A 12,724-nucleotide genomic window follows, 5' to 3' on the forward strand; every position below is an offset into this window, starting at 1 on the left:
ATACTGAAAATGTTAACAAATAGAACATATATGTAATAATAAGACTAGGGGAGATCTATTGGAGTGTTTGGTTAACTTTTTAACAACTTGCCTGGCATGGTTGCATCTTTACGACCACACCAGGCTGTGAGCTATCTGTTCTGGTAGCAAACAGTGTGACACGTCAGAAAAACAGCGTGGGCAGCTGCAGTAAGATACTCTTGCTGCGGCTGCCACTCTCAGAGGGACCTCTTGCCCCTCTGCCTCCCTGCACCCTATGAAATGGGGATACTGTGTGGCATAAGGTGTACTGGCATAAGGTGTACTCGCAGTCCTACAGTGGGACATCATGTAAACTAGGGGAGTACGATGGTCCATAAAATAAACTAGGGAACTGCTATGGGGCATAATATGAACTATAGTACTACTATGGATCAGAAAATGAACTAGGGGACTACTATGGGGCATAAAATTAATATTACTATTAATAACTGCTGCAGAGAGGCATTTCTCAAGAAGCATTGGGTCAGGGGCCCCTTCAAACTGTTGCTATGGGGCCCGCAAAGTTCTGGTTACGCCCCTGCAGGGAATGTATACCTTTTGTTCTTGAAAAGTTTTGCAGTGAAGCATCAGGGAAACTTTGATACATGTTAATGAACGTGTACAGAATGCATTGTAAACGCACTCTGTAACAGCAAGGAGAATTTTAGACAGTGCCTATCTTGCTTTATTTGCAATGCCTGTATTAGCCTTGAGGGGTAAATATAGAGGGATGGGCGTTTATCCTGTCTATGAAGGCACAAATAGCTTACCAAACCAAATTATGGCATTTTAGTACAAGCTTATAAATTATCCTATATTTGTAACACCATACATGTTCCTGAATAACTCGTGCTTGACTACTCTCCAGGAATGTCCAGGAGACTCATGAATGTTGAGTTGTTCTTCCAGACACCCGAAAAAAGTAGGCAACTCTCACAGAGGTCACTTGGTGCCACCCACGTCCCAAATGCTGGTAATCATGGCAATCTGTAGTGAGGTCAGGGCCACGATGATGCAAGCATGGAGTTACATCCCTGCATTGCCTGTCTGCACTGCCATCCTGGGAGCAGATGAAAAGTTGGCAACTATGGAATAGTTTTAGCTAGGAGTAGCTGGAGATTGTACAGATACCTTAGACAACCTCTACTGGGCGACTACCTGACCACCTCCCCCTACTAAGTGTAGAGTATGGAGTGTTTTATTCTTGGGAGTGTGATGATGGCTTGTCACATTATAGCCAAGTGCCACACATCTGGTCATAACAATTTGCAAAGAACTGGGCATGTTAGTGTGGCCAGTAAGGGGGTGTTTGCAAAATCCATACCATATTGACCACAAGAAAGATGCATGCACGCAGCTGTTTCGAGGTGAATTACTTGCGGGTGCTCGACACCTGGTTAAAAATAAAAATCTGATGATGTTCGGGAGCCACTTCTGATTGGCTGAATGTGTCTGTTTCTTCCCACTTGTGCTAATGCTATAAATGTGGCTGCTGTGATCTATTCATATTATATTACGACAGTAATATATGCTCTCAGCCCACAGTAATAAAGTGTCACTTAAGTTTCTTGTAAAAGGAAAGGCAGTGGATATGTGTAGTGATTTCAGTGTAATAATTATTTTCATTTCTTCTTTACGCCTTGCTCAAATTGCCTTTTACATGGTAAATGTGACTATATTAGGTATTAACACTGCCCAGTCATGTACTGTATTTTGTGAATTATGTACTTTTTTGGCATGGGATAGCTATAACAGGCCCAGGCCGTGCCACACCAAACACTCTGCATTCATTGATGATACTTACCTCTCCTTCGCTGTGCAGATATTATTGCAGGTGACATGTTTCTGGAGGTCTGCGCAAGTGCACTACAGAAATCACTGGAAAATGTCAGCTGCACATATACTTCTATTCTCTCCTGGTGTACAGCAGGTAGATATACTACTACTCTCTCCTGGGGTAAAGCAGGCACATACACTACTATCTTTCCTGAATTAAAGCAGGCACATACACTACTATCTTTCCTGAATTAAAGCAGGCACATACACTACTATCTTTCCTGAATTAAAGCAGGCACATACACTACTATCTTTCCTGAAGTAAAGCAGGCACATACACTACTATCTTTCCTGAAGTAAAGCAGGCACATGCACTACTATCTCTTCTGGAGTAAAGCAGGCACATACACTACTATCTCTCCTGGAGTAAAGCAGGCACATACACTACTATCTTACTGGAGTAAAGCAGGCACATACACTACTATCTGCTGGAGTAAAACAGGCACATACACTACTATCTCTCCTGGAGTAAAGCAGGCACATACACTACTATCTTACTGGAGTAAAGCAGGCACATACACTACTATCTGCTGGAGTAAAACAGGCACATACACTACTATCTCTCCTGGAGTAAAGCAGGCACATATATTACTGTTCTCTCCTGGAGTAAAGCAGGCACATATACTATGTACTATTCTCTCCTGAAGTAAAGCAGGCACATATACTATGTACTATTCTCTCCTGAAGTAAAGCAGGCATATACACTACTATCTCTTCTGGAGTAAAGCAGGCACATGCACTACTATCTCTCCTGGAATAAAGCAGGCACATATACTACTATTCTCTCCTGAAGCAAAGCAGGCACATACACTAGTATCTCTCCTGTAGTAAAGCAGGCACATGCAGTAGTATCTCTCCTGGAGTAAAGCAGGCACCTACACTACTATCTCTCCTGAAGCAAAGCAGGCACATACACTAGTATCTCTCCTGGAGTAAAGCAGGCACATATACTACTATTCTCTCCTGAAGCAAAGCAGGTACATACACTAGTATCTCTCCTGGAGTAAAGCAGGCACATACACTACCATCTCTCCTGGAGTAAAGCAGGCACATATACTACTATTCTCTCCTGGAGTAAAGCAGGCACATATACTACTATTCTCTCCTGGAGTAAAGCAGGCACATATACTATGTACTATTCTCTCCTGAAGTAAAGCAGGCACATATACTACTGTTCTCTCCTGGAGTTAAGCAGGCACATATACTACTATTCTCTCCTGAAGCAAAGCAGGCACATGCACTAGTATCTCTCCTGAAGTAAAGCAGGCACATGCACTACTATCTCTCCTGAAGTAAAGCAGGCACATACACTACTATCTCTCCTGAAGTAAAGCAGGCACATACACTACTATCTCTCCTGGAGTATAACAGGCACATACACTACTATCTCTCCTGAAGTAAAGCAGGCACATACACTACTATCTCTCCTGGAGTATAGCAGGCACATACACTAATATCTCTCCTGAAGTAAAGCAGGCACATACACTGCTATCTCTCCTGGAGTAAAGCAGGCACATATTGTATCTTTGAAAAAACAAAACTGAGAACGTCCACACAAGATCTACTCCTTAATTCAATGCAACATATAATACTGTGCAAAGAGTTATGTTAAGGAGAAGGCTTATATGTAGATATATGACATCCTTACCAAGCTAGACTCATTTTGCGTATACGTCCAGTTCCGCAAGCTCAGCAAAAGGTGCATTTTTTTAAATTATTATTTTAGGGTGGATTTTGCATTTGTGATTTGGATGCCATTTCCACCCAACTCGGTATGAGCCCCTATGTATTTTAGGCACCCAATGCACCCCTATGCCCAGGCATAGGTTCGCTAGATGTGAGCACTGGCCCTAGCTGAATAACTTGTTGTCCATTATATGTTTCAAATCTTTTAAAAAAATTTATTGTATGCTTTTAGAAATTGTCATATATACAGTGCATCCAGAAAGTATTCACAGCGCTTAACTTTTTCCACATTTTGTTATGTTACAGCCTTATTCCAAAATGGAATAAAAAAAAATTCCCTCAAAATTCTACACACGCTACACCATAATGACAATGTGAAAAAGATTTTTTTGAGATTTTTGCAAATTTATTAAAAATAAAAAACTAAGAAATCACATGTACATTAGTATTCACAGCCTTTGCCATGAAACTCAAAATTGAGCTCAAGTGCATCCTGTTTCAACTGATCGTCATTGAGATGTTCCTACAGCTTAACTGGAGTCCACCTGTGGTAAATTAAGTTGATTGGACAGGATTTGGAAAGGCACACACTTGTCTATATAAGGTCCGACACTTGACAGTGCATGTCTGAGCACAAACCAAGCATGAAGTCAAAGGAATTGTCTAAAGACCTCAGAGACAGGTTTGTCTCGAGGCACAAATCTGGGGAAGGGTACAGAAAAATATCGAGCACAGTGGCCTCCATCATTCGCAAATGTAAGAAGTTCGGAACCACCAGGACTCTTCCTAGAGCTGGCCAACTGTCTACTGTGCGATCGGGGGAGAAGGGACCTAGTGAGGGAGGTGACCAAGAACCCGATGGTCACTCTGTCAGAGCTATAGCATTCCTCTGTGGAGAGAGGAGATCCTTCCAGAAGGACAACCATCTCTGCAGCAATCCACCAATCAGACCTGTATGGTAGAGTGGCTAGACGGAAGTCACTCCTTAGTAAAAAACATATTGCAGCCCACCTGGAGTTTGCAAAACTGCACCTGAAGGACTCTCAGACCATGAGAAACAAAATTCTCTGGTCTGATGAGACAAAGATTAAACTCTTTGGTGTGAATACCAGGCGTCATGTTTGGAGGAAACCAGGCACCACTCATCACCAGGCCAATACCATCCCTACAGTGAAGCATGGTGGTGGCAGCTTCATGCTGTGGGGATGTTTTTCATCGGCAGGACCTGGGAGGCTAGACAGGATAGAGGGAAAGATGAATGCAGCAATGTACAGAGACATCCTGGATTAAAACCTGCTCCAGAGCACTCTTGACCTCAGACTTTGGTGACGATTCATCTTTCAGCAGGATAACGACCCTAAGCACACAGCCAAGATCAAAGCAGTGACTTCAGGACAACTCTGTGAATGTCCTTGAGTGGCCCAGCAAGAGCCCAGACTTGAATCCAATTGAACATCTCTGGAGAGTTCTGAAAATGGCTGTGTACCGACGCTTCCCATCCAACCTGATGGAGCTTGAGAGGTGTTGCAAAGAGGAATGGCCAAAACTGCCTAAAGATACTGTATGTGTGCCAAGCTTGTGGCATCATATTCAAAAAGACTTGAGGCTGTAATTGCTGCCAAAGGTGCATCAACAAAGTATTGAGCAAAGGCTGTGAATACTTATGTACATGTGATTTCTTCATTTTTTATTTTTGATAAATTCACAAAAATCTAAAAAAAAACCTTTTTTCATGTTGTCATTATGGAGTATTGTATGTAGAATTTTGAAGGGAAAAAAATTAATTATTTCATTTTGGAATAAGGCTGTAACATAACAAAATGTGGAAAAAGTGAAGCGCTGTGAATACTTTCCAGATGCACTGTATGTAGTCGTGCCTTTTTTAATATGTTCCCAATGACATCTGTTTAAAAGGGATATATTTAGATTCATGCCTCTTCCTTATACTTTTTTATAGTGTTTTAAAGCACACCTTTATGCACATCCCCACTTGTGTTGAAAAACCTTATCATACTAAGTAGGGTAATCTGATACAGATGTAGCATCACTCCAGGAATAGAACCGGAACGTAAACTGAGAGTGCGCTGTCATGCTATTACATTGTTAACACCATGCAGTTCCTGAGTATGCTGTCATGTACCTGAATGCTCAGCAGATGTCTGTCATGACCCTGCTCAAGAGCACAGTAATTGTACAGTTGTTTGTTTCCGAAATGAGAGCAAATGTCTCACCAGCAGGTTAAGGTCAATGCACATATAGTCATTGTAGTTCTTTTTTTTTTTTCTATTCTTTTCACAAGTGTGCATATGTATGTATATATATATATATATATATATATATATATGTGTGTTAATAAATATAAGATGCAGATTACGGAGCTTTAATTGGAATATCTGACACATTTCATTCCCTTAAAGTCTTGATCTTTGCCTCCTGCATTCTCAGATCAGTTTCCCTGGTGTACAGCTCTGCAGCTAAAGGGCACCTGAAGGAACAGATGCTGCTGCTCTGACTCGGCGTTTCAGGAAACAAGACACCCAGCTACATTAACAATGTCCCTTATTCACAGAGAAGCTGATAAACCGGTAGCTGCCTAAAGGAAGATACATCCCTCGCTCACTGTAGCGTCTTTTGTTTAAGCCACATTGAATATTCAGTAGGAAATCTGTTAGTTCCTTAAAACAACACAGCTGTACAGTTTGATACTTTGTATTTATACATTTATTCAGTAATTACTGGTGGAACTTCAAGTTGATGTAGCGCAAACAATTTTCATTGAGATTCAATGGACCATGCTCTTTTATCTCTACAAATGTAAATGAGATTTCTTTTGTTTAAGATTTCTATTGGTAAGTAACGTGAAGGCACCTAACTGCCTGGGAGATGTTTCATTTAACAGCTATTATAGCGCAAAATTGCATCTATGTAGTGGTGGTGGGGTGGCTGCGCGTATAACTTCCAGAAATATTAATGGATTATGGAAAAGATAAATAGCGCTGTAAGCCCTAATTCCCACTGGCATTTGATATGCATCTTTTATTGTGTATTTACAAGCTCTGTGGAAGTCACTGTAAGCCCGATGGGTTTCAATTTGGTAACGTTTATCTTTGCTACATCCTTTGAATAACTTGTACTTAACAAAAGAGTTGTCATATCCTCCTTCAGTAGTTTTAATACTTTACATGGGCAGTAGCATCACTGCCTCAGTATTGAGGTCATGAGTTCAATTCTTGACCAAGGTGTTATATGTGTACAGTTTGTATGTTCTCCATATGTTTGTGTGAGTTTCCTCCAGGCGTTCTGGTTTTCTCTAACAATCCAAAAGCATACTGCTATGTTCATTGGTTATCTGTGCATGTGATAGGGAATATAAATTGTAAGCTCCACTGGGGCAGGGACTAATGTTAATGATCTGTAAAGGGGCTCACTATACATCTTGCTGAGGGAGGTGTGATCTCACTATCTTGGGTCATAGCTATGAATCCTGGGCAGACTTTAGTACTTTGTACCATCCTCTCTGTCCCGTTTATACTGACTGACAAACCAGTTTAGAATTTGGGAACAAAATAGAGTGATCCCCAGAAACCCAAGATTATGGGGGAATTTATCAAAGTTGGAGAGAGATAAAGTACCAACCAATCAGCTTCTAATGTCCTCATACATCAGCGGCCCCAAACCACCAGCACCATTGATCCGCCAACCAGATCCACCGATTGATGGCCTGTCGGGTTAATATTCCTAACCCGGCCGCTGGGGGATCGGGACATTGTCTCAATGCATCTATGATGTACGGGGGCCATAACTGTCATTTTATAAGCTGTGTTTCTAAAATAACAGGAGCTGATTGACTTGTATTTTAGATAAATGTCCCTTTCAGCATATGTGAAACTCAGCACTATTTACAAGTACAATGGCATGCAGGTCATAAAATAAATATTTATTCACAAGTACCCTTTCTGGCAGTATCTTGTGGTTCTGTAGACACAGACTAGACTCTTTGGCGGAATATTCACCACCTTCCACGTGAAATGATAAGTATCTTTTTTTTTCCCTCTGGAAAAATGTTACCTTAAATTCTCCCAGTCCACACCACAAGCAGATTCCATTTATCATCCCATCATCAAGGCGAAGCAAAAACAGATCTCAAATATTGGCACCACTGTGAAATGGCCTAGTCCGTGAAATGTGATTTGTGTGACATTTTGCAGCAACTTTGCTGTTCTCTGCCACAGGCACAATGTCATAAATTGTTTTCTTGTCTTCTGTGTTTTTCTCGGAGGAGATCAAACTTTTAGTTATTCATTATTTATTCATTATTTATTAAATTTTTTATATTTCTTTGTATAGTATCAGCGTACTCTGCTTTACATTGGTAACATACCCAGTCATAAAACAAGATTGGGTATTACCCACAGAAACATTGGCAACTGGGCCTTGCTGGCAAGCTTGCAATTTGCCAAAATACATACAGTAGAGATGGAGCAGCGACGCATTTGAAGGAGCATAAACTTGATGAAAACAATCATATGTGTTGATCTATTTACATGTGTTTGATATTTTTTACAATATGTCCAATTGCCTAATTAGACAGTGAGGTCTATTCATAAAGCAGTGAAAATTGTGGAGAAGTAAGCCAGTGGAGAAGTTGCCCATGGCAACCAATCAGCATTGAGGTAACATTTATAATTTGCATACTATAGAATTGTACGGAGCAGCTGAATGGTTGCCATGGACATGCTTCATGAATTAATCCCTTAAACATGTAGTGAAGGGGGAGATATAGCAATCCTTGAAGAGAGATAAAGGACAAACCAATCAGCTCCTAACTGACATGTCACAGGCTGTGTTTGAAAAATGAGAGTTAGGAACTGTTTGGTGGGTACTTTATCACCGTGCAAAAGATCATTCCGAGTTGTTCACTAGCTGCTTTCGGTCGCAGCGCGGCGATTAGGTGAAAAAGCGGCATTTCTGCGCATGCGTATGGTGCGCATTGTGCACGCGCGACGTACTTGCACACAAAACTATGCAGTTTCACACAAGGTCTAGCGACGCTTTTCAATCGCACTGCTGATCGGTGAGTGATTGACAGGAAGTGGGTGTTTCTGGGCGGAAACTGACCGTTTTCAGGGAGTGTGTGTAAAAACGCAGGCGTGCCCGATAAAAACGCAGTGGCTGTGAAAAAGGGGGAGTGGCTGGCCGAACGCAGGGCGTGTTTGTGACGTCAAATCAGGAACTTAACAGTCTAAAGTGATCGCTAGCTAAGAGTAAGTTTCGAGCTGCTCAGAAACTGCACAATCTTTTTTTGGAGCAGTTCTGCGATCCTTTCGTTCGCACTTTTGCTAAGCTAAGATACACTCCCAGAGGGCGGCGGCCTAGCGTTTGCACTGCTGCTAAAAGCAGCTAGCGAGCGATCAACTCGGAATGAGGGCCAATGTATCACTTTTCAAGGATTAGTACATCTGGCCCTATCTCTCCACTTTTTTCTGTATCCATGCTTTGATAAATCTCCTAATTTACAGCAGGTACACAGGTATAGGAATGGTTTGGCTCACTGTTCATCAGGGTGATTTATTACAGTAGAACCCTACCTGAAAAGGGTAGGGAGGAGAGGGACACTCTTAGGGGGTTATAGCGTTTCTCTGCTTGAAGATAAAGCAAATATGTCACCTTTCTTATTCATTACTGAATAAAGATATTATTAAAAATAAGGCAGCTTAATGATTTATTACTATCTAGACTTGTATTTTTATTAGATGTAATGGAAATAATCTATCAAATTCTCAGCATAAAATGGAAATGTAATTTTGTAGATATGATGTCAGAAAATACTGAGAAAAATACTTTTGGGATATTTTATGTAATGCTACAGTACTAGCACAAATCACATAATATACAGTACTTCAGTTGTGTCTGTTATGTAGACATTTCAGAAAAGGTTCATAAATTCACTGGTTTTAGGGAAACAGAAGGGCAATCAACATCTACAGTATCTGGGGAATTATTTACCATGTACATAAGCTAATTTTGTGTTTGGGATCTTAACATTAACACACATTAGGGCCAATTTGTATATAATAGGACAACGGTTTGTTGGGTTTGTTTCTTTTGCATTTTATTAGTGTTACTTAACACTAGTGTCAGATTTGCCCCCTGTAACTCTGCCACACTCTGGGCAGTGACAGTAGCTTCCCATAGGAAGAGTTCCCTGCTAATCACAGCCAGACAGTTAGTCCCAGGGGGAGGTGCTTTCTCCCACTGGGACTGCCAGTCCGCCTGCTATAGCAGAGAGAGAGCACTTCTCTTGCTAATTTGTCAGCCCTTTCTGGCTTCTTAGGGCAACAGTGATGCAGTCCATAGAAGCCAACCTGTTCAGCAGCGCCGGATCGAAGCCCTGCACAGGCCCTGAGACCCGCCCCTTCTGTTGATGGTCCAAGCTCCTCCTCCAGAGTCATCAGCCATCAATCACTGAGGAGTTCAGGACACCTCCCCTTTCCCAGCCAGACAGGTCTTATGTCAGTACCCCTGACATAAGAGCGTGTCTGAAAATGATCTAAGGGCTATAGTGCGAAGCACAAGAGGGTGTGGCCAGTGCCATGTGGTTGTGACCAGTGCTGTGTGGGATTGGCCACATAGGTGGGTCTGTACACTCCACATGCTATCGGCACATTTGAAGTTGGGCACAATTTCATTGTATTGGGGCCAGCTGTATTCTCCACTGGAGTACAGGAGACATGGAGAGTATGCAAGGATAATCAGTACCACTGATCAGGCTGATTATTCTTTTAACCCCTGTCACAAACTGAGTGGCCGAGGAGCATCCTCAGGATTAGGTGAACACCGTCTGGACCGGCTCTCTGCAGTGCCACCTACTTCAGCAGAACGGTCCGTGTGTGTCCACATCCAGTTGGGGCTCTCTCAGGGGATACAGGGAAAGAGAGATTCCCGCATGATGCTGCTGCTCCTGGGCTGAGAGGAGTTGGCTGAAATGAGAGCAGACTATCAGCCCTGTACAGGGAGACGTGACAGCCTCCTGACCTGCTGATGCTGCTTCCGGACAGAGCACTAGTGTAATAGTTTGATGTGTAATGTGTAATAGTTTAATGTGTGATGTAGGTGGTGGTGGTGGTGGTATGGCAGCGGTGCGGGGGGAGCAGATAATTTGTTTATGAATTATATTAATTGCGCACACATACACATGATGCCCATTTACCATCACATTTTTTTGTTGTTGTAGAAAGCCGGGGCCACTTGCCTGTGTTGCACCTGGCGGCTGGTCGTCATCATGTTGCCATGATCATAGGACTGTTTTTATGTGGAGGCCTGGGGCTTAAGGTGGACATTTACTAAGCAGTGATAAGAGCAGAGAAGTGAGCCAGTGGAGAAGTTGTCCTATCAACCAATCAGCAGCTCTGTATCATTTTATAGTATGCAAATTATAGATATTACTTCAGTGCTGATTGGTTGCCATGGGCAACTGCCCCACTGGATCACTTCTCCGTTCTTATCCCTGCTTAGTAAATGTCCCCCTAAGTCTGATCTATCCCATTGTTGACCTGGCCCTAGTAGCCATGAGGTTATGGGTAGCACTGAGCAGGGACTCCGAGACATCTTCAATTAATAGCACATTAGTCAAACTTTTAGCAGAGAATAAAATGTTTTATAAAACAGATGTGGCAAGTGGTTTGGGTGGGGTTTATGATGCCAGTTGTTTGCTTTAACTATGTAAATCTGGTGCTGTGCAATATGTTATACTTATGGTTTTCCATTTGCAAAAAGACAGATAATTACTAGCGGGGACATGTACTCAGCAGTGATAAAAGTAGAGAAGTGAGCCAGTGGAGAAGTTGCCCATTGCAACCAATCAGCTGCTCTGTATACGTTTATAGTAAGCAAATTATAAATGTTACGTCAGTCCTGATTGGTTGCCATGGGCAACTTCTCCACTGACTCACTTCTGCACTTTTATCCCTTGTGGCTGCACTTGAGGAGCGGATGAGAATTTAAACAACAAAAACAACTTTTAAACAGTTGCCATGGAAGTATGCTGTAGGGGCTTTACCGTAGTGCTAACGAGAACGCCGCTGACTTCTGCTGCAGTATGAGTCCAGTGTAAATATTCAGTAGCTAACAGATAATTGACTGTGTCAAGTCGAGCCAGTTAATTGGAAGGGCTGCAAGACATTGCACATGGAAAGGTCTTTCGGAATTAACCACAAAGCAATCTATGTATTCAGAGCTATCTTTGTTTTGGATGGGAAGGTCACTTTCATGCGTGTCTTTATAAATGGAACATTCAGATGTATTTTCCACCTTGTAAACTAGCCGGAGTCGGAGAGGCAGGACACAGCCAGCAGATAGTGCCAGAGGAAAATAAACCCTGTACCTGATATCCATTTGCTTTGCCCAGTTCAAGAGATCTGAGCTGACACTTCCTGCCACTAAATGTTTACATTTACTCTTCCAGATGAATCTCTTCAGCCTTCTGTGCCGGGCAATGACAGTCTGCCCAGCTACTGCAAAAATGACGAGGGAGACATTTTCCTGGCAGCTGAGTCTTGGAAACCCAATGTTTGCACTAGCTGTGTCTGCATGGACGGAATGATCAGCTGCTACTCAGAGTCCTGTCCGCCTGTAACCTGTGAGAGGCCGGTCCTGAGGAAGGGTCAGTGCTGTCCATACTGCATAGGTGAGTACTTGGATAATACATGGGCTGGTAAACTCACCACAGTAAAGCAATGCTCACATCATGTCATATTATATACCTTGTAAATATACTTCCAGCATACAATCACAGCAGTGTCCTTACTGATAATATACAGGAATGATAAATGTTGTCTGCTCTGTGATCTACAAGAAACCCCAGATCCTCACAGGGAGTTTTTCAAGGCTTTTTCATTGTCCCATATGCTACCTATGGCCTTCCAGGCACTGCCTCATGGTTTCCTTTTTTTTAAATATATTTATTTGCAAATGAATCAGTTGTTTTGTTATCCATGCGACTACGTTAAACTACTCTATACTATGCACATCTGAGGTCTTCGCGGATAATACACTCCTTGTACACTGACTGTAGATGGAGATCTTGCTGGCTTGTTAGTGTGCGGCTCATTTATCATCCATATGCTCATTGTCGAAGATGGAGAGCGCTATTGTGCATACTCCATGTCGGATCCCCCAGGGA

General features: G+C 42.2%; 1 protein-coding gene across 2 annotated transcripts in view; it reads left to right on the forward strand.

The window, feature by feature from the left end:
* CRIM1 (cysteine rich transmembrane BMP regulator 1) overlaps positions 1-12,724 on the forward strand; it is a 960,049-nt gene that overhangs the window by 873,677 nt on the left and 73,648 nt on the right. For both annotated transcript variants that reach the window (XM_063917972.1, XM_063917971.1), the window contains exon 13: positions 12,008-12,229. In XM_063917972.1, the coding sequence (XP_063774042.1) occupies positions 12,008-12,229 (222 nt within the window). The remainder of the gene's footprint in view (positions 1-12,007; positions 12,230-12,724) is intronic.

Source organism: Pseudophryne corroboree, chromosome 4 (genome assembly GCF_028390025.1).
Source record: "Pseudophryne corroboree isolate aPseCor3 chromosome 4, aPseCor3.hap2, whole genome shotgun sequence".
NCBI classification, from domain to species: domain Eukaryota; kingdom Metazoa; phylum Chordata; class Amphibia; order Anura; family Myobatrachidae; genus Pseudophryne; species Pseudophryne corroboree.